We start from the raw sequence: 18674 nt of genomic DNA, 5'->3' as shown, positions 1-18674 counted from the left end.
TGAATTTTTAAATTTTCAATAAGCAGAGTTGCTCTTACTTTACTATCGATTAGTTGATCGATAACCAGTTGCCGTTAGCAACCAAGCAACCCACTAGCCAATTGTCAAAACAAATCATTGGTTTTCTCTTAAACAGTCGCCTGCATTTAATTAATAATATACACGTCAATTATGGAGACGACTTCTCCACCAAGGCGCGGCAAAAAGAAGCGAAAAACTCACACCACACGCGCATATCGCAGATGTGAGCAGGAGGTCGAATCAATGCTGAGGGAAACCAAGTACGAAGATGGCGGCGGGCAGGAACTCGAATTGGAGGCACGAAGCCTGCAGTTCTTTCACGGTGCAGACGATGCGGCTGTCGGAGAGCGGGAGACATCCATCCAGGAAACAACACAGGATGAGGAGGAGGAGGAGGAGGAGGCTGAGAGTGACGGCGAGGCGGCCACAGAACGCAAAGATTCGCCGGCCCAAACATACATAGACATTGAGCTGCAGGAGCCGCCGCTGGTCTGGCCAGGGCTGCACAAGCAGGTGCACTACTATGACGACAGCTTGCTGTACAGGCCCGCCAATGCCGTGCACTTTCAACTGCATCTGAGTGACTCCAGTGCGAAGCCCGCCCAAATACGCATGCTGAACCGCTTCCAGGAGCAGGCGAAGGGCGATGCGAGCGAGCTTAACTCCGACCTAGTGTCGGACCTGTGCGATGAGAGTGTTTCCCAATTCGTGATGGACAGCCGCCTGTACCGCACTTTCAGCGACAGGGAGTTCCACGGCATTTTCCTTGCACCGGCAGCGATCGGCCACTTCGAGGGCATACCCACGCGTCGCTGCCTCACGCTGACGTTCAAGCAACTCCGCTTCAGTGCGCATCCCCTGCTGCTGACCGAGCACCGAATGGCGCAGCAGCTGGACGATCTCTTCAATCAGTATACCGAAAATCGCAGCGGTCAGGTCTGCCAAAAGCTGAAGGAGCAGCTCGACATTGCCCGTCAGGTGGCGGCCAAGCTCCTCCTCTCCCCTCGCCCCGAGCTGACCGACGAGATTCGGCGTCAGCTGCGCCTCACACAAAATCTGCGCCAACGCTACTACGCGGAAGCCACCGCCGAGCGCAAACTCTCGCTACGCCTGCTCCGCGACTGGGCCAAACTGAAGGCGCTGCGCAGCGAGCAGAACTTCCAGTGCACCCGCTTTCAGCTGAAGCTGCACGTTGGCCATCCCCCCAACCTGCAGTCCTCCCACTCGGAATGGAAGCAGCAGTTCGAGGACGATCTTGCCGAGGTCTATCGCGAGCAGCTGGAACTCTTCTACTGCCGACGACGTCAGTGGGGCGAAGCGATGGCCGAGGGCCAATCCCCATCGAAGCCGCCACGCAAGCCGAGCTTCGAGAAGCTAATGGCCAGCCTCCAGAAGGACTACGAGCGTGCCTTCAGGCATCCCGAGGAGCCCTACGTCGATATTGTGCGCCTTTATGCGGACGAGGCGGCTGTGAAGCTCTTCTTGCCAGCCAGCGAGCAGCTGGCCAAGCGACGCAACCGCAGCTACTTCATGAGGCTCTACCTGGACGATCTGTACGTGGGCCAGACCAGGAGCTACCGCCTGGAGGAGGATCTGCATCTGTACATGAACGAGAGCATCGGAGTGCTCCTGGAGCGCACGCTGCCGCAGAATCTCAACATTTGGCTGTACGAGAAGTCCACGCTGACCCAGCAGGGTCGCCGTCTGGCCGTGTTGAGGACGAAGTTGGATCTCAGCCGCAAGGAGAAAGCGGTGCCCCTAACGCTCAGCTTCCAGGCCTTCCCATCTTCGCCCCAGATGGCCGGAGATGTCCGCTTGTACTACGACTATGCGCCCACAGAGGTGCGTCAGGGAGTCAACGATTTGGATGACATCCAACCACTGCCCAATGAACTGCTCCGCACTCTGATCCCCCCGAGACTTCCTGCGGTAGCTGCCATCGCTGCCAACGCAGAGCCGGCCACACCCATAGGCCCATGCCACAGGCACAGGAAGAACAAGGCGCCCGCTGTGGTGTTTGCAGAGCAGCAGCTCCAGTTCTGTCCCATCAGCACGCTGCTCAGCAACAAGCGGTTCCAGCTGCTCCGCTCGCGGCACCAGCAGCGCAACCTGCACACCAAGCAGCTGCGCTTTGTGCCCGCTTTGGAGCAGGAGTTGGATGACGAGGGGGAGGCTCTCTCCACTACTGGCGACTCGAGTCGGCTGCTGGATCCCGGCACCTTCTGGAATCCCATCGATCTGCACAAGCATCGCGGCTACAAGTTCCTGAAGCTGCTCTACGAGGTCATCGGAAACCAGAGCGCCCGTCGTGCCAAGGCCCAGCAGTCGGCGCATCCCCTGCTGTTTCTGGCCGAGGGCTTCGATCTCTCACTGGCCACCGGATGGACCTCGCTCTGGCGTGCCTTCTGCTCGCTCTTCCAGGGACAATCGACGGCGATGATACGCGAGCCAGCTGCCTGGCAGCCGCAGGCCAACCACGATCAGTTCCAGCACTTTGTGGTGTCCCTGCATGTGGTGAGGGCCACTGGGGTCCCGGTGCGCAGCCGCCACCTCATGAACCTCGAGGAACTGCCCAACTCCGGGACAGATATGTGCAACAGTCTCTTTGTGACGCAGAGTAAGTTTTGGCTAATGGATCTGTAGATTCGTATAGTATGTAAAGCTTTCTTTTCCCACCCTCCACCCCTCTCTCAGCTCTCATGTACTCCAATGTGCGTCCGTTTGTGTCGTTGAGCTATGGGCAACGGCTGAGCCGCAGTCGCACGGCCGAGGGCAGCAATCCCACCTGGAACGAGGAGCTGCAATTGCAGCTCCACGGCTACCAAAAGGATATGCGCGAGGATCTAAAGATCAGCCTGTTCGACGAGCTAATCGAGCAGCAGGCCGGCGACGAGGCATCCGATCTGTACCAGCGCGTCCAATGCAATTGGCTGGGCGAGTACCGGGTGCCGATCAGCAGTCTCCTGGCCAGCGGCAAGGTGAGTGACAAGCGGTACCCATATCCATATTCCCATCCAAAAACTAGTCCACTTTCATCTGCAGTTTGAGGGATGCATTGAGCTGGTCGTGCCGAAGGTGCTGATCGGCTACAGGCGACCCCTGATCGACTCCGTGACGAACATGCCCGCCGATCAGTATCCCGAGTTCAAGGAGTCTGTGCATCTCTGGTTCTACCTCACCATCGAGCCGAACCGCTGTGACCTGCCGCCCCTGCCCACGAATGCGCTGGCCTGTGCCGAGACGGTGGAGCTGCAGGCGTACCTGAACGAGCGCCGCATGGAGCTGCAACAGCTGCTGCCCCAGCCGCAGCGCTTTGTGGAGCCTCTGGTCTGCACGGCCTTGGGCAAGCGGGTGTGCGTGACGCGGCTGCTGGAGCAGGTGCCGCTGCCAGAGGCGGTGGCCACCAGCAAGAGTGTCCTGGAGAGTGCCTGCCGCTTTGTGGCCCTGTTGTGCCATCTGCGCAGCTACGATCCCTGCCTGGGCTTCCGGGGCGTTTGGCTGGACAACCAGACGCTGCTGGACAGCACTTGGTGCTCTGTCAAGGATCAGGGCGTGCTGCTCTGCAACTATATGCTGGGCTTGGGCCTCGAGTGCTGGCTCGTGCTGGGCCAGGCCTGTCCCCATGGCGAGTGCTCCTTTGTGCTCTATCGCCAGCCGGATACGGCCGAACTCCTGTTCGTGGCTCCTGCCAGCGGCAGGCACTACCAGCTGCAGGATGTCCACTGCCCGCTGAGGCGCGTCTACTGCCTCGTGGGAAAGCAGAACGTAAGTCGGCGCAGCTACTCAATCACATGCCTCTAATCTACGATTGCCTTCCTGCAGATGTACTTCAACATTCAGACAGAGACGCGCGTCAGCATGACCCACTTTAATCTGCAGGATGCCGCCTGCTGGTTTCCGCTCTTCAACAGTCAACAGTCCGCTCCCCAGGGTGGTGTCCAGGTGCTGGACTATGCCTACAAGCGCAGCTACGAGCTGAGCCAGCTGCAGAAGAACATTGAGCGCAAGATCATGAAGAAGATCAGTGGCTGGCGCACCACACGCAAGACCAACTGGAATCGGTGGGTATAGCACTCAAAGAGAGAGAGACCTCATTCAAGTGATTCTTCTTGCAGGGCTTTTCAACCGCAGCTACTGAAGATACTCGGCTACATGGAGGCTCTGGCCACCTTCTCCAGGGGCCGCTACGAAGAGATCGCCTACAGCGAGCAGCTGGAACGCGAGAATCCCAACTCCAAGGTACGTACATAGATATAAGATATAGATATCATCCATGCCCCATCCGCCCATCAATCATTATCACTGATTAAATGTGATTTGTGTCCACAGCTGTACGGCTTTACCCTCAACTTTCCGTACACCAATCTGGCGGCCGTATCGGATCGCATTCGATCCACCTGCATCCACTACAACAACAATCCGCTGGTGGAGTTCTGCGTGGCGGTGCAGCTCAAGGCGTACGCAAACGATGTGATATCTGTATGGGTGTTCGTGCTCTCCGCAGTGCCACTGGCGTGAGTCACAGGCAACAATAATCCACCGCCATTGGGAGGCGGGTTCCCCCCGATCCCACGATAAGCACTGACACCTTACAAATTTCACGCGGAAACATACGAAATGATTTTTATCAGCGATTTCAAATGAAATCTATTTAATTTGGTTTACAGCCAAAAAAAATGTGTACTTCTATATATATGTATACTATATGTATAAATCTATTGATAAGCAATGAATAACGAGGGCAACGCAGGTAACTTCCACCGCGTTTAGTTCACCGCGCACTCTGGGACCGTCGAGACCTCGGCTAGCACAAGAACGTACCGCAGCATGTTTCAGAAGCTGGCCAAGGATTACGAAAAATTTAAGCGCTATGTGAAATGGCTTTACGTACTCTACGAGCTGAACACACAGATCGCCATATGTGAGCCCTGGGAGAAAGTGTTTTGCCGTAAGTACATCCCACCCCAGCCCAGCCCATCCCATCCAGACACTGACACATTTAGCGATTATCAGTTGTGCATGTTCCATGGTTTTGTAAAGACAATAATAGTAGTCTTTACTCATCGATATCTTATCTATGCCGGTCGGTCGGTCACTCTTAGTCACAGACCAGACACCCCACCGAAACATACGACCTGAGTGCGCCTGTCTATGCCAATGCTGTCTGGTTTTTGTTTGTTAAAATTTCCAAATTTTTCCACTAATTGCAGACGTACTCCTTGGAAGCTGTCTGTCTCTCATCCTGTACGCCTCCTATGCCTTTGTGCCGGGATATTGTCTCACGCTGGCTAAGCTCCTGTGGCCAGCATCGGACGTACTAAGCCATGCCAATCCGTGTAAAATAAATGCCGATGTGGTGTGCGGCAACGAAAGTGAGGTGTTTTTAACCTAATCTTAGCGGTAGATTATCTTTTCTAATAAATTATTTCAAACGTAACGACTGTGACGTTGTTTTCGGGTTGGGTGATAGAGCAGGCAGCCCTGTACACACACTAGACACATCGTTGCTATATCCATATATCGATATATATGTTATCGGTATCAAAGAAAAAAAATGAAATTATCAATGAAATAATGAAACTAGTATTTTATCAACACGGTATAGTATATTTGAGTATATTTTTGAGGGTCAGACGGTATAGATAAATCCGCGGTCACACTGCCTATTTTTGTACACAAAAATTGTAAAAACAATTTTTTTTTAAATATCTTTGAATTTACGATGTCCAACGATAAACGCACTGTTTACGTGGGTGGACTAGCCGATGAGGTGACTGAGAGACTGCTGAACAATGCCTTTATTCCCTTCGGAGACGTTGCGGACATACAAATGCCAGTGGACTACGAGTCGCAGCGCCACCGGGGCTTTGCCTTCATCGAATATGAGCAGGCGGAAGATGCTGCCTCTGCCATCGACAATATGGTAGGTTATATTTCACCAACAAATGTCCAATGCAAAATGCTAATGACTATATACGCAGAACGACTCGGAGCTCTGTGGCCGAACAATTCGCGTCAATTTGGCCAAGCCGGTGCGGGTGAAGGAGGACAGCTTCAAGCCGGTCTGGGCGGATGACGACTGGCTGCAAAAGCATGCCGGCGCCACATTAGAGCCAGCAGAAGCTGGCGAAACAGAAAAGGAACAGGTGGAGGCGCCATCGACTGGGCCAGCGGTCATTGAGAAGGCTGAAAAGCGCAATCCACAAGTATTCTTCGACATACGCATTGGGGGCAATGATGCTGGCCGCGTTGTGATGCTGCTGAGAGCCGACGTGGTGCCCAAGACGGCGGAAAACTTCCGCCAGCTGTGCACACACGAGCAGGGCTATGGCTACAAAGGATCCACCTTCCATCGCGTGATTCCGGAATTTGTAAGAACTTTGATTTCCTTTCGCGTCGAGACGTTCACTTTCATTTTACATTCAGATGTGCCAAGGAGGAGACTTCACCAACAACAATGGGACGGGCGGCAAGTCCATTTATGGCAAAAAGTTCAACGACGAGAACTTTAATCTAAAGCACAACAGTTTCGGCACCCTCTCCATGGCCAATTCGGGCACCAACACAAACGGCTCACAGTTCTTCATATGCACCACAAAGTGAGTTTGAAACTTGACCAAAAAGTGAATTGAATTTATTTGGCTCCCCTCCAATAGAACGGATTGGCTGGATAACAAGCATGTGGTGTTTGGACATGTCATAAGCGGGGCCGATGTGGTCCGCAAAATGGAACGCTGTGGCTCGAAAACGGGCACTCCAACGCAAAAGATCATCATCTATGCCTGCGGGGAATTGAAGTGATGCCTCGGCGATCCAGCCGAACGACAAAACAACTCAATAAAGTAACTCTATTTGTATATATTTTACTCTTCAACGTTCTCATTTTATTGAAAAAAACCACTAAGTCAATGTTAGGGGCACACGCAGTGGGCTCCATTCGGCTGGGGATATCCTCCGTTTTACTGGAAGTAGGTCCTTGGCTTTCTGAACGAGAACAGCTTCCTGTTGCCCTTGTGATGGACACGCTGTACCAGTGGGAACTTGATCTTGGAATCGTGGAACTGCTTGACGTGCACGCGACGCGTCTTGGCGGCAGCGATCGACTCCACCTTGATGATCTGGATGGAGTGAGCACGAGCGCGATGGCGGGCGCCCATGTCGCGGTAGCACTGAGTGACGGCACCGCCAACAGTCAGGTCACGGTACTCGCGGTACATGTTGTGTGTGCCCGAACGGGAATCGTAGCGCAGCCAGATGCCAAAGTTCTTGATCTTGATGGGCGACGTCTCGTACACCTGCTTGATGGACACGATTTCGCCGGTGGTCTTCTTGAACTTCTTCAGCTGGCGCAAAAAGTACCAGAAGCGGGATTTGGCAACAATGTTGTCGGGGGCGAAGATGCGCATCTTGTAGAGAGGCGTCTGGGGCTCCTTCTCGCTGGGCAGCTTGCGGCCCACGACCTCGTATTCCTTCAACTGCAAAAGGAAATAGTTTTTTCATGAATTCGGTTCGTTGTAAACAAATGCGGCGACAGGCAGGGCAACACACACACGCGCATGGCACGCACACGTTGGAGGTTATGTTCAGTGCTTTAGAGCAGCAAATTAATTCCAATGCATTTTATAAATTATATGCCACTATATGGATGTGCTTTCCACACAATCTTTAAGAAACTCTTGACTGCATTATTATGTGGCGTTTGCAGCGGGCACACTCATTTTTCCAACGCTGTCCACGACACTTTATTTACACGTCGTGTTTTTACAAGGAATTGCCCCATTTGCGCACATTCCCTCGATCGTGCGAGATGCTTGGTGGGTTTGCCCTCCTGTTGCACACATTTCTACCGCAAATGCTCTTTATTTTTGGGTTTATTTTATTAATACTAACCAATCCCTTGGCTCTCATGTTGGTAGTTCACGCGAAAAGGAAACGGAAAGAGCTTGTCAAATCGAAATCACACTGAACCATAAGTCAGGGCTGGCAAAAACTATCGATAGGCCTATTAGCAAATAATCATTCACGAGAAACGCCTAATCAAAGGCATTAACGCGAAAACCATGCTTAATCATAGTACTAGTATTGCAACTAATATATTAAAAACAAGCTGAAACAAAGATTCTATATACTTTTCGCATGATTGATAGCTATCGATATGTTACCACTGAAGGGTCGCATTTTGGACAGTCACCACCAACGTCCATCGCTAGCTTCTGCGCGTGTTTCAATGGCTGTAAAAGCAAAAAAATATTGCTAAAAATTACTTTTCACACGCAATTTAATTATAATTATATTTAGTAGTTATACTCTACACTCAACTTATTTTCAATACAGCTCTGGATGTAGTTACAAAGAGGAAAGTGCATAGAAAAAAGTGATCAGAATAAAAAATGCAAAGCGTGGACGACGACGTGCAAAAAGAAGAAAATTTTATACCCATAATTCGGGACGCGCAAAAACACAAAAAAGCGACTGTTTCCTGGTCGCCGGGACTATGCTAAGGGATTGCGCGATATTGTGAAATTCGTGAGCCTTTTCCCAGAGTCCCAGTGATTAAATTAATAATAAAAATAAAGCATAAATTGTATAAGCGAACTGTCTGGGGTTGACGATAGAGCGCTGAGAGGGGTAGGCGAGTCTCGTTCTTGCTCAGTTTCAGCCCATTCCGCTGGGGCAAATCTCTCGGTCTCGGTCGCTCTTCAGTTCTGCCCCGAACTTCCGTGACATCGGTTGTTGTTTTCTCCTTTTCTTGTTTTCGCGCGTAAAATTCGTTCCCCTCGTTTCCCACCCTCGCCGACTGCGCGCTGCTCTGCTCTGCTACAATTTGTGGGAAATTTTTGTACCTAAGCTACAACAGCAGCAGAGACAACAACAACAACGACAGCAGCAGCAGCAGCAGCAACCACGCAAAGCAGGTAAATAAACGTGCACAATTTTGGTACATTACATACAGTGGTACCAGTGATTATAGTATCATTCCAAGAATATTTTAAGTAAATTCATTTATTTTTAGCCGTCAGTTTGCTCTCTCGCGTTTGCTTTTTGCTCCATTTATTTTTGTATTTTCAATTATTTAGCCAGGGCTGCATGCACAATGACCGGTAATTTGTATTTGTTCTGATTCAATGTTTATGCACGTTTCTGATATATCGTAAAATCCAAATGCAAATATCCACTGAATAATGCATTTGTGTTTTGTGTGCAGCAAATATCCGTGCTTGCACGTATGTAGTGTGCGGTTCTAGCACAATACAATTGTCGCCTGAATAAACATCGCAAACAGATAACGCGCATAAACGCAATGTTTTTCTTCGGTTTCTTCTTTGCGTCTGATTCCCCCCCCCCCAACACCTAATGCATATTTCATTAAAATGATTTGATTTGATTTTCTTACGCCTTCAGCTGCGTAGAAGACGGATGCGAAAGAACAAAGCGCAGACCGGAACGCAATCGAAAAACGGAATGCAAAGGTAATGCAAATAATCATATTATTTTGTGTCTAGTAAAATTCGATTGATTAACGATTTGATTTTGTTTCTCTTTGATTGGTGGTGACAGCGCATAAATGCAGAAGCGATGATGGAGGCATTGGATCAGCAACAAGCCAAGCTTACGTCTAACATAGATGCCGGTGATGCGGGTGGTACGAGTGCCAGAGTCGGAGTGGATGTCGGTGCGGGAGCAGCAAGTGGCACTACCAGCGAGGAGGACGATTACGAGGACACTAATAATGCGCTGGGGCTGGCGAAAGAGGAGAGCCCGAAGGAGCGACACAGCGACAACAACAACGCGGACGCCGCTGACGATGCCGAATGTGTACGAAAGCGTAAAAAGAGCACCGATGACGTGATAGACTTGACCCTGGCAAACGGCCAGGATAGCAGCCAAATGGAGGCAGAGGAACAGGCAGAGTCGGAGACGGCAGACAGCGAGAAGTCTGCTGACGAATCGCAAACGAATGAAAGCGAAACTTCAAAGGAATCTCTTCTGGCCGAAGATGCAGACAATGCCGAGGAGGTGGCTGTTTGCGACAGCGAAGATATTGCGGAGAGTCCGCAGTGTCCAACGATTGTCATTGAGAGCGACGATGAGCAGCCGACCAGAACGTCATCTTCTGCTTCGGTCGATTGTGTAAAGCACGAGCAGGTGGAAGACAGGGAAGACCTGCTGCCATCTGTGAAGGTGGAGGAGGAGGAGGAGTCGGCACAGTCCACCACAATACCAGTGAAGGAGGATCTGCCAGTGGATGGAGATGTGGAGCTCAAACGTGATACGCAGAGTGTGCCCATAGCGGAACCAGAAGCAGCTGAGCATCCCATACAGCTCGAGGAGTCTGCTGTTTCCTATGATGGTGATGATGATGATCCAGAGAAGGGCTTGGCGATGCCCAAAGATGAAGAGGACATGCAGCAGGCATCGCCGGCTGTCAAAGAAATCATCAATGTGGAATCGGAGAGTGAAGAGGAGGAAGCAGAGGGATATCTATCCGCAAGAGGAGATCTTGATATCGATACGGAGAGTGAGGAAGAGGATGTCGATTCTTCCCTGTCCATTAAGGAAGACTTTGACAGGGCTCCGTCGGCGACTGAGAAAGAGGATGCAGAGGGATCTTCGTCTATCAAAGAGTTGGATGTGGAACCGGACAGTGGAGAGGAGGAGGCAGAAGCAGCTGTAAAAGGAGACTTTGATTTCGGTAGGGAGCGTGCCGAAGAGGATGTGGATTCGTCTCTGTCCATAAAGGCATCAGAAACGGAGGATGCAGAGCGATCTTCGCCTATTAAAGAGCTGGATGTGGAACCAGAGAGTGGAGAGGAGGAGGCAGAGGGAAATCTATCTGTGAAAGAGGATCTTGAATCCGAAACGGAGAGCGAGGAAGATGCAGATGATGCCGATGCCGATGCAGCTGCAGATGCAGCCCTGTCCATTAAGGAAGAATCGGACAAATGTCCGGAGACTGAGAAAGTGGACGCAGAGAGATCTTCGTGTATGAAAGACCTTGACGAGGAAACTGTGAGTGCCGAGGAGAACATTTCGCTGCCTCTGAAAAAGGATCTTGATGAGGATACGGAGAGTGCGCAGGAGGCCCTGTCTCTGTCCATTAAAAAGGATCTCGACGAGGATTCGGAGAGTGAGCCAGAGCACGGGCAGGAAAAGCCAGCTGTGAGATCTCCGTCAGTTGAAAAAGATTTTGAAATGAATGTCGACAGTGAGGATGAGCGCCCGCCGAATAACGATTCAAAGACGAGGGATTGTCTGGCTTCAGACGAGGACTTCGATGAAAAGGCATCCCAATCCAGCCGAAAATCGTCTGCAGAGGATTCGTCCGATTCAGAGGATTCCGTAACGCTGACCATGGACGTGGATCATCCATGTAGCGAGGATGAGGCTGCGGCGCCAGGAGTGGTTAAAATTGAATCCGACTCGGAGGAGGATCAACAGATGGAGGAAAGCCTCAAATCAGCGGCTCCTGCTGCCACCCCCACGGATGTAGTGGATGTAGAGCCGCTAATCAAAGTGAATGGCACACACGATTCCCCCATTCCCGAGAATAATGCGAAGGAGGAGCTGGAAGAAGAGCAAAATCAATTGTCTGTGATACCGAACCACACTGCGAACGAGGACGTTGAAGATGAAGGAGAAGAGGGAGAAGGAGAAGCAGAAGTAGAAGTAGAAGAAGCATCCACGTCACAACAGCCGCCAATGAGGGGACGGCCATTGATCCTTCCCGTTCGCAGAAGCCGCAGTCGGAGTACCAGCAGAAGCAGCACAATCAGCTCAGCCTCGCAGCACCAACTGGTCATCGATCATCCCGCCGAGAGTGAACAGAATAATGGCAAGGTGCAAGCCCTGATGCTGCCACTCAAGCGCAGGCGCAGCAGCAGAAACAGTGTCTCCTCCGCCTCCACCTCCGCCTCCGCCTCCGTCAGCCAGCCCGAGAAACAAATGAAGCTGGTAAACTCCTCCTCGCTGCTTCTGCAGCGTCTCCAGGGCAATGCCGGGGCCCATGTCAATGCCGATCCCGCCAGCGATCCTCCAGCGGCGAGCAACCTGCTGTGCTGCGTCAAATGCAATCTCCAGAACTTTGAGACCTTTCAGCAGCTAAACGAGCACCAGGAGCATTGCAAAATGGAGACGAAGGAGCAGCCCGAGCGGAAAAAGGAGCGCTTCTTTCGCTGCGCACAGTGCGGCACCGTCCACCAGAGATGGAACTTCTTCATCCATGTGCGGGATGTCCACCAGAAGTACATGTGCATGTACTGTAGCCTCACGTACGCCACTGTGGAGAAGCTGTCGCTGCATCTGGAGAACAAGCACGACATCGACCAGAGCCACCTGTCCAAGGAGGCGTGGAGCGTACAGCAGCAGAAGGAGGATCGGGGCAGGCATCTCGTCTGCTGCTCCTGCCAGACCACCTTTCCGCAGGGCTCAGAGTTCGAGAATCACGACTGCATGGAGCTCATGGAGCCGTGTGCTCAGTGTGGGGTGAAGGGCTGCCATGCGATGGCCTGCAGAAACCAGAAGAAGAAGCAGCCCAAACGGAGGAGAAGAGTGCGGAAGCAGCAGCCAGAGCAGCAGCAGCAGCAGCAGCTACAGACGCAGGCGGTGCCAATGTCCATGCCAGCGGAACAGCAGGAACCCCAGCAAACGGAGCGAGCGGAGAACAGTAAGTTGTCGCCGCTAGCCCACGATTATTCTCACATAATTAATGCTCCTTCAGTTCCAGCGCCAATGCCCATTTGGCCAACCATCGAACCAGACACTCTGGTTCTGCCTCCGGCCATTCCCAAGCTAGTCGTGCCCAAAATAATGTTGCGGGTGCCAAAGGAGTTTCAGAAATCTGTGGACGCTGCTCTAAGCAGCACCGATACGGAGGAGGAGGAGCCGGAACTGCATACGGCGACTCCCCTGGAAAGGGAAACGGAAATGGATCCCTCTGCGAGCCCACAAACGCCCCCTCCTCCGTCGCAGCCGCAGCCACGCCACAGCCTAGATGACTCGGACTGTGCACTGATGATGAGCCGCATGCAGGCCGAAGTGGAGCGCACCGAACTGGAAATACAGCGCATCAAAGCGGACAGGAAACCCGATAGGAAGAAGCAGTCCAAGGCCATAGCCCCAGCAGCTGTGCTGGACGATGGATTGCCGCAGCACGCAGCGGAAGCTATGGAGCAGCCCCTGCTCCAGGAGCAGGTACAGGTGCAGGTGCAGCAACCCCAGCAGCAGGAGGAACAGCGCCGCTGGTCACTGACGCCACCCGCTTCGCCACACAACACAACACAGCCGCCGCCCGCAATAATCACGGAATTCCAGGACCACGCAGATGCAGCAGATGCAGAGGCATCGCCTGGGCGTCGCAATAGCCTGGGCAGTGACTGCATGGACATTGATGACAGCCTGAACGGACCAACGGCTGCCAACGAGGGAGAATTCGGATCCGCAGAGGTCCCAGCGACGGACCAAACGGAGGCTGTGACGCTTCCAGATGCAATCCAGCCCGTGCAGTCGCCTCCGCTGCCGTTCGATGGCATTCTGGTGGCCGGAGAGGACACGCACACGATTGATCTGCAGCTGGACCGACCTCTGGATCGGTTCACGATTGTGGAGTTTGTGCGTCTGTGCCTGAAGGCGGTCTTCCCCATCTGCCTCTTCTGCAATCACGCCCGCCGCATTGCCGTCAATGGCAAGCAGCTGGTGCTGCACATGATTGGCCAGCACCGGTTCACGGCGACGGTGGACAGCATCACGGCCGAGGAGTTGTACGCGGAGACGATTGTGGCAAGGCTGAAGAGCTTTGTGCCCCAGCTGGAGGAGGAGTACCTGAATATGGCCAGCTACTGCACCCTGGAGAAAGTCAAGAACACAGAGTCGTTCAACGAGCGGATCTTCGAGTGCTTCTCCTGCCGCTACGTGGCCGCCACGCACAAGGAGCTGTACACGCACAACCGCAGGATGCACGCCAAGTCCAACATCACGTGCTTCATGTGCCGCACGAATTTCTACAGCTACAGCGAGCTCCTGTGCCACATCTGTCCGGGCGAGGAGGCGCGCAGCGTTTACGACTTGGAGTTCCGCTGCTCCCTGTGCAAGTGGGCGCCGACGCTGCCCTCCGGCTTCCGTCTGATGGTCCACCTGCGGAAGCAGCATAATGTCTGCGACATCTGTATGGAGGATTGTGTCACCCAGGCGAAGCTCTCGGCGCACGTGTGGAAGCACAAGCTGCTGCATCTGTGCTACCGGTGTGGCATCGCCTACCGCAACAAGCAGGACATCTCGAAGCATCTCTTCTGGAAGCACGGCACCGAGAGCGCCGGCTGCAAGCGCTGCCTGCAGAAGCGCTGGCCCCACGTCTACCACTTCTGTGTGCCGCCCGTGACGTTCCCCTGCGAGGATTGCGGCTTCATCTTCAGCAAGGCCATCTACCTGGAGGTCCACAGGCGGATGCACACCGGCGACTTTCGCTACGCCTGCGCCGAGGAGCTGTGCGACGAGAAGTTTGTCTCGCGCAAGCTGCTGCTGAAGCATGCCACCACCCATGAGCCGAAGGAAGGTGCCCCAGAGACGAACACGCAGGAGCCGGAACAGAAAGAGGATCAAGCATCGCAGCAGCCACTGAATCAAGCGATCAAAAAGGAAATGGTGGAGGAGGAGCGAGAGGAAACGGCTCAGCACGAGGGCGAAACGAAAGCATCGCCGTTTACCGAGAAGGAAACCAAAACGGAATGCACGAAACTGGAGGCGACAACTAACGACAAGACGGAGGCCTCGGAGCAACCGACTGCGAAATCGGAGACACGCAAGCGACGCAAGAAGTCCAAGCGCACCAAGGAATCGCTCGAGGATCTCAACCTGATAGCCCCGAATCTGTCCGAGTCGGACAGCAGCGATAGCAGCGACTCGGATGCGCCACGGAGAAGTGGCAGCCATGGCCATGAGACACTGCCCATGCGATCCTCTGTGGAAGATTTGGATATGCCCAAGGTGATGCTGTCGCCCTCCTCCGAGAGCGACGCAGACGAGCAGCAGTCGCAGCCAAGCGAGAAGCTGGAGGAGCCACTTGAGGGCGAGGCGAAGCCCTCCACGGAGCCAAAGGAAGAGGAGACGACGAAGGCGAAGGCAGAGGTAGAGGCAGAGGCAGGTGCAGAGGTGGAGGTGGCCAAAAAGGAAGAGGAACCAGATGATGTCTCTGATATGTGGAAAAATCTACTGCAAAATCAACCCGTGAACCCCAATCCGGAGGCCAATGCCAATCCAGAGGAGGAGCAGCCACCCAAGGAAGAAACGCCAGACGCAGAGGTGGAGATCCCTCCAACCCCGCCCAGCAAGGTGCATGTGGCCTGGTCCGATCACGATTACTGCAAGCTGCATCGCACACCTCCCCCCTCGCCGGCCAAGAAACATTCCACACCCAAAGCGTCGCACTCCGGCAAGCGTGCGGGGAAAAACAACGCCTCCAGCGACAGCGACAGCTCCAGCAGTTCCAGCTCCAACTCGGACTCGGACTCCTCCAGCTGCTCCTGTGGCTCCAACTGCAGCTGCAGCTCCAGCAACAGCAGCAGCTCCAGCGACGACTCTGATGATTCCGACAGCTCCAATGCCGCGGCATCGCCCTCGAAGCGGATGCGCAAGAAATCCCTGAAGCAGAAGAAGAACGAGGGATCGCTCAAGCAGACGTCGCAGCCAGAGCCAGAGGAGGAGGTTAATGTGACCTCCGCGGCCGAGGAGCAGCCTGTGCCGGCTCCGCCCTCGCCAAAGGCGCCGGTCTACAACGAATCGGACTTCGATACCGCCTTCTCCGACACCGACGAGGAGTTCTACGATGCCCATCCCCAGAAGCTGGCCAGCGAGTTGCTAGCCCAGAAGCGCGAGGCCCTGCTCGCCGAGCATCCGCCCGTGGGGCCGCGTAACAACTACGACATTGTGGAGAACAGTCGTCCCTCCACGCCGTCCCTGCCCGAGGAGGCGGCTGCGTACGCCGACAGGCCGGAACGAGTCCGCAACAAAAAGAAGAAGCGAGAACGAAAGTCCACATGTAAATCGGGAAAGTTCCAGCCGCTGGCGAGCACACCCCTGCCCATGTCCATGGCCATGTCGATGGAACCCCCCATCGCCACGCATATGCTGCCAGCAGAGTCGCCGTCGTTGCTGCCAGTCACCCCGCTAACGCATCGACATCTGCAGCCTGGCGGCTTCCTGGGCCTGGGCAGCCGGATGAGCGAGGGCAGCAGCTGCTCCGACGCCGATGGCCAGCTGAAGCGCTCCAAGCGCCAGAGGCGTCCCAACAAGTTCTACGGCTACACCAGCGACGACGAGAACATGAGCACCATCCTGGCCCCGCCGCTCCTGGTGGGAATGCAGCTGATCAAGCCACAGCCGCCGCCTTTGCTGACCTGGGCCAAGGAGGATTTGCCGACGCCGCCCAAACAGCGCAGCAGAAACAACAACAACAGCAGCCATCACCACCATCTGCACAGCAATGGGGGGACGCGAACGCCACCGACGGGTTCTGGATCGAGGAAGCGCAACAGGCAACGGTCCCAGGCGGCGAGTGGAGGCGGATCGAGTGCGAGTGCTCGCTCCGCAAAGCGCCACAAGCCGCACAGGGAGGAGAAGTCATTGCCGCCGATACCCACGCTAAAGATACGGCCCAGCCTCCTGCCGGCCACAGCACCGCCGACATCCAGCAGCGACAGCAGCTCGGAAGACGAGGAAGTGAACGTGACCAGCCTGGGTCCGCCCACACCACAGATGCATCCTGCATTGATAATGCCCGCAGCGCCACCGGTGGTCACACCGGTCCAGTTGCCACCGCCTCCGCCGCCGCCGCCTGCAGCCACCGCATTCAATCAGCCCATTCCCCCGGCTCTGCTCCCGAATCCGGACTTTGCCACGCTGCAGTACTTCAAGGCGAACAACATACGCTACCCGATCCGACCGCCGGCAGGGGCCCGGCTGGCGCGCGAGGGCGAGTCCGTCTACTGCTACTGTCGCTGTCCCTACGACGAGGTCTCCGAGATGATTGCCTGCGACGGCGACAACTGTCTGATCGAGTGGTTCCACTTTGAGTGCGTGGGCATAATGGTGGCGCCACAGGGCAGGTGGTACTGCGCCGAGTGCAGGCCCAAGTACTCCGAGGGCCTCTATCCGGCCGCGTCGGCACAGTGACACCATCTGCATCTGCCAGTAGGAGTTCGCCTGGGATTCAGTGGATCCTCTTCCACACAGTAGCCACAAGCATAACCGCAACCACGCGATCGAAACCCCACTACAGAATGGAATACGCTTATTAATTAATAAACAAACAACTTAGAACAGGTCTGAAAGGATATCTAAAATTACTAATTACCACAAATGAAATCTATCTATCTATCTATCGTAAGACATTCAATATAATATACATATATGTACATTTTAAAGGCAAGATCCGCCAAGATCCGACACCAGGCTCAAAGTGCACCCCTCCCCAGAATAATAAACGTATATATTAGATATATATATATATATATATATTGAGATATCTATATATGTCATATAGAAGACAGACCCACAATTGCGTGTAAATATCGAGAGTTGCATATCCATTATGCAAGTTTGTACCATACTTAGGGATCCCCATATAAATAAATGTACGCCTAGAATACTACACACCACTTATGAATAGCACCTAACCCCCCCCCACCCGCCCTAACCCCTGAACCAACCCCAAGCCTAGTTCTTAATTAAATCTATCATATGTGTACGTTTACATTTAGTGACTACGATTAGTTGTACCCAAACAAAACACATGGATAAACGGAAACAAGCGGAAGAATAATTCATCATCATTCAATCGATGTTGAGCGAAATACACACACATGCAACTGTGACAAAACGTATAAAAAGAAAACAAAAAAACAAAACAAAACCAATAAGTAATACTAAAAGGAATTTGCGTGGTTTATATTATTTTCAAAATGGGGAGTGTAAGGAGGTGGAATAGAATGGAACTCGGGGAGTAATAATACCTAACAGTATTATTTCTATAAAAGAGAATCTTCGTTCATTCAGTGCTTGGAGATTTATTCTGCACAAGCGAAAAGTGCCAAAGAGAATGCACGAGAATCCAAACACAAAATATGTACACCTTGCTGCTCGAATCGAGTCTCGCCGATAAGGCGACCAAACGCGTGCCCACCGCTGCCCATAATTTCTGCAGTTATTTCTCATATGGAGGCAGCCAACCAACCCTCACAGTACTATGTTTGCATAGTGCCAGCATTTATGCTTGTTCCTTGAACATGGGCCCCAAAGAATGGGTTAACGTTAGCCCAGTCGCCGCTGTACTCCGGGTTTAATATCCTGAAAACGAATTCCATGCTCCATGCTCTGATTATGGCAGAGCAAAGTAAAAAGTAAATGCAAATAAGCCACGACAAGCGGGCTAATGTTGTTGTAGCTGTTGTAGCCATTGGATGAATGGGCACGAAACCACGCCAGGGTCAGTGGTAGGGTCATCCAATTCCAACCACCACCCGCATGTCCGGCCACTGGCCACCACCACCTACCTCGTCATCGTGGTTTTGGTTGGGGTATGGGTAGGTTTGTTTACCAAACAGCGCGCTGATTTAATTGTTGTTCGTAGCAGGAGCAGGAGCAGGAGCAGGAGGAGGACGGGA

General features: G+C 53.3%; 5 protein-coding genes across 6 annotated transcripts; 4 read left to right on the top strand and 1 right to left on the bottom strand.

Moving 5' to 3' along the window:
* Window positions 1–82: 82 nt before the first annotated feature.
* On the top strand, window positions 83–4888 carry LOC111076364 (coiled-coil and C2 domain-containing protein 2A-like). Its single transcript, XM_022370111.2, has 6 exons — window positions 83–2638; window positions 2716–2999; window positions 3064–3786; window positions 3844–4082; window positions 4137–4260; window positions 4351–4888. The coding sequence occupies exons 1-6, from the start codon at window positions 172–174 to the stop codon at window positions 4537–4539; spliced, it is 4026 nt and encodes a 1341-aa protein (XP_022225803.2). The 5' UTR covers window positions 83–171; the 3' UTR covers window positions 4540–4888.
* Window positions 4792–5453, top strand: LOC111076357 (the record flags this gene model as incomplete). The annotated part of the gene is made up of 2 exons (XM_022370103.2): window positions 4792–4969; window positions 5232–5453. Coding segments are annotated over 2 exons (360 nt in total), but the record flags the coding sequence as incomplete, so codon positions are not given.
* A 195-nt stretch (window positions 5454–5648) lies between these two features.
* Window positions 5649–6883, top strand: LOC111076365 (peptidyl-prolyl cis-trans isomerase E). Its single transcript, XM_022370112.2, has 4 exons — window positions 5649–5944; window positions 6003–6392; window positions 6448–6620; window positions 6678–6883. Exons 1-4 carry the CDS (start codon window positions 5744–5746, stop codon window positions 6820–6822), a joined length of 909 nt encoding a protein of 302 aa, XP_022225804.1. The 5' UTR covers window positions 5649–5743; the 3' UTR covers window positions 6823–6883.
* On the bottom strand, window positions 6879–8017 carry LOC111076367 (60S ribosomal protein L18a). Its single transcript, XM_022370113.2, has 2 exons — window positions 7912–8017; window positions 6879–7496 (listed from the first exon to the last, which is right to left on the bottom strand). The coding sequence occupies exons 1-2, from the start codon at window positions 7927–7929 to the stop codon at window positions 6981–6983; spliced, it is 534 nt and encodes a 177-aa protein (XP_022225805.1). The 5' UTR covers window positions 7930–8017; the 3' UTR covers window positions 6879–6980.
* An 891-nt stretch (window positions 8018–8908) lies between these two features.
* LOC111081753 lies at window positions 8909–17940 on the top strand. 2 transcript variants are annotated; one of them, XM_041594403.1, is made up of 5 exons: window positions 8909–8936; window positions 9424–9491; window positions 9580–10218; window positions 10252–12685; window positions 12740–17940. In XM_041594403.1, exons 3-5 carry the CDS (start codon window positions 9598–9600, stop codon window positions 17182–17184), a joined length of 7500 nt encoding a protein of 2499 aa, XP_041450337.1. In that variant the 5' UTR covers window positions 8909–8936; window positions 9424–9491; window positions 9580–9597; the 3' UTR covers window positions 17185–17940. The 2 variants fall into 2 exon arrangements, with proteins under 2 accessions (XP_041450337.1, XP_041450336.1); XM_041594402.1 differs by having other exon boundaries at window positions 9580–12685.
* Window positions 17941–18674: the final 734 nt, after the last annotated feature.

The sequence above is a fragment of the Drosophila obscura genome, unplaced genomic scaffold, assembly GCF_018151105.1.
Source record: "Drosophila obscura isolate BZ-5 IFL unplaced genomic scaffold, ASM1815110v1 contig_25, whole genome shotgun sequence".
NCBI classification, from domain to species: Eukaryota; Metazoa; Arthropoda; class Insecta; order Diptera; family Drosophilidae; genus Drosophila; species Drosophila obscura.
Note: the sequence above shows the minus strand (reverse complement) of the source record. Positions and strands in the feature narration are given on the sequence as shown.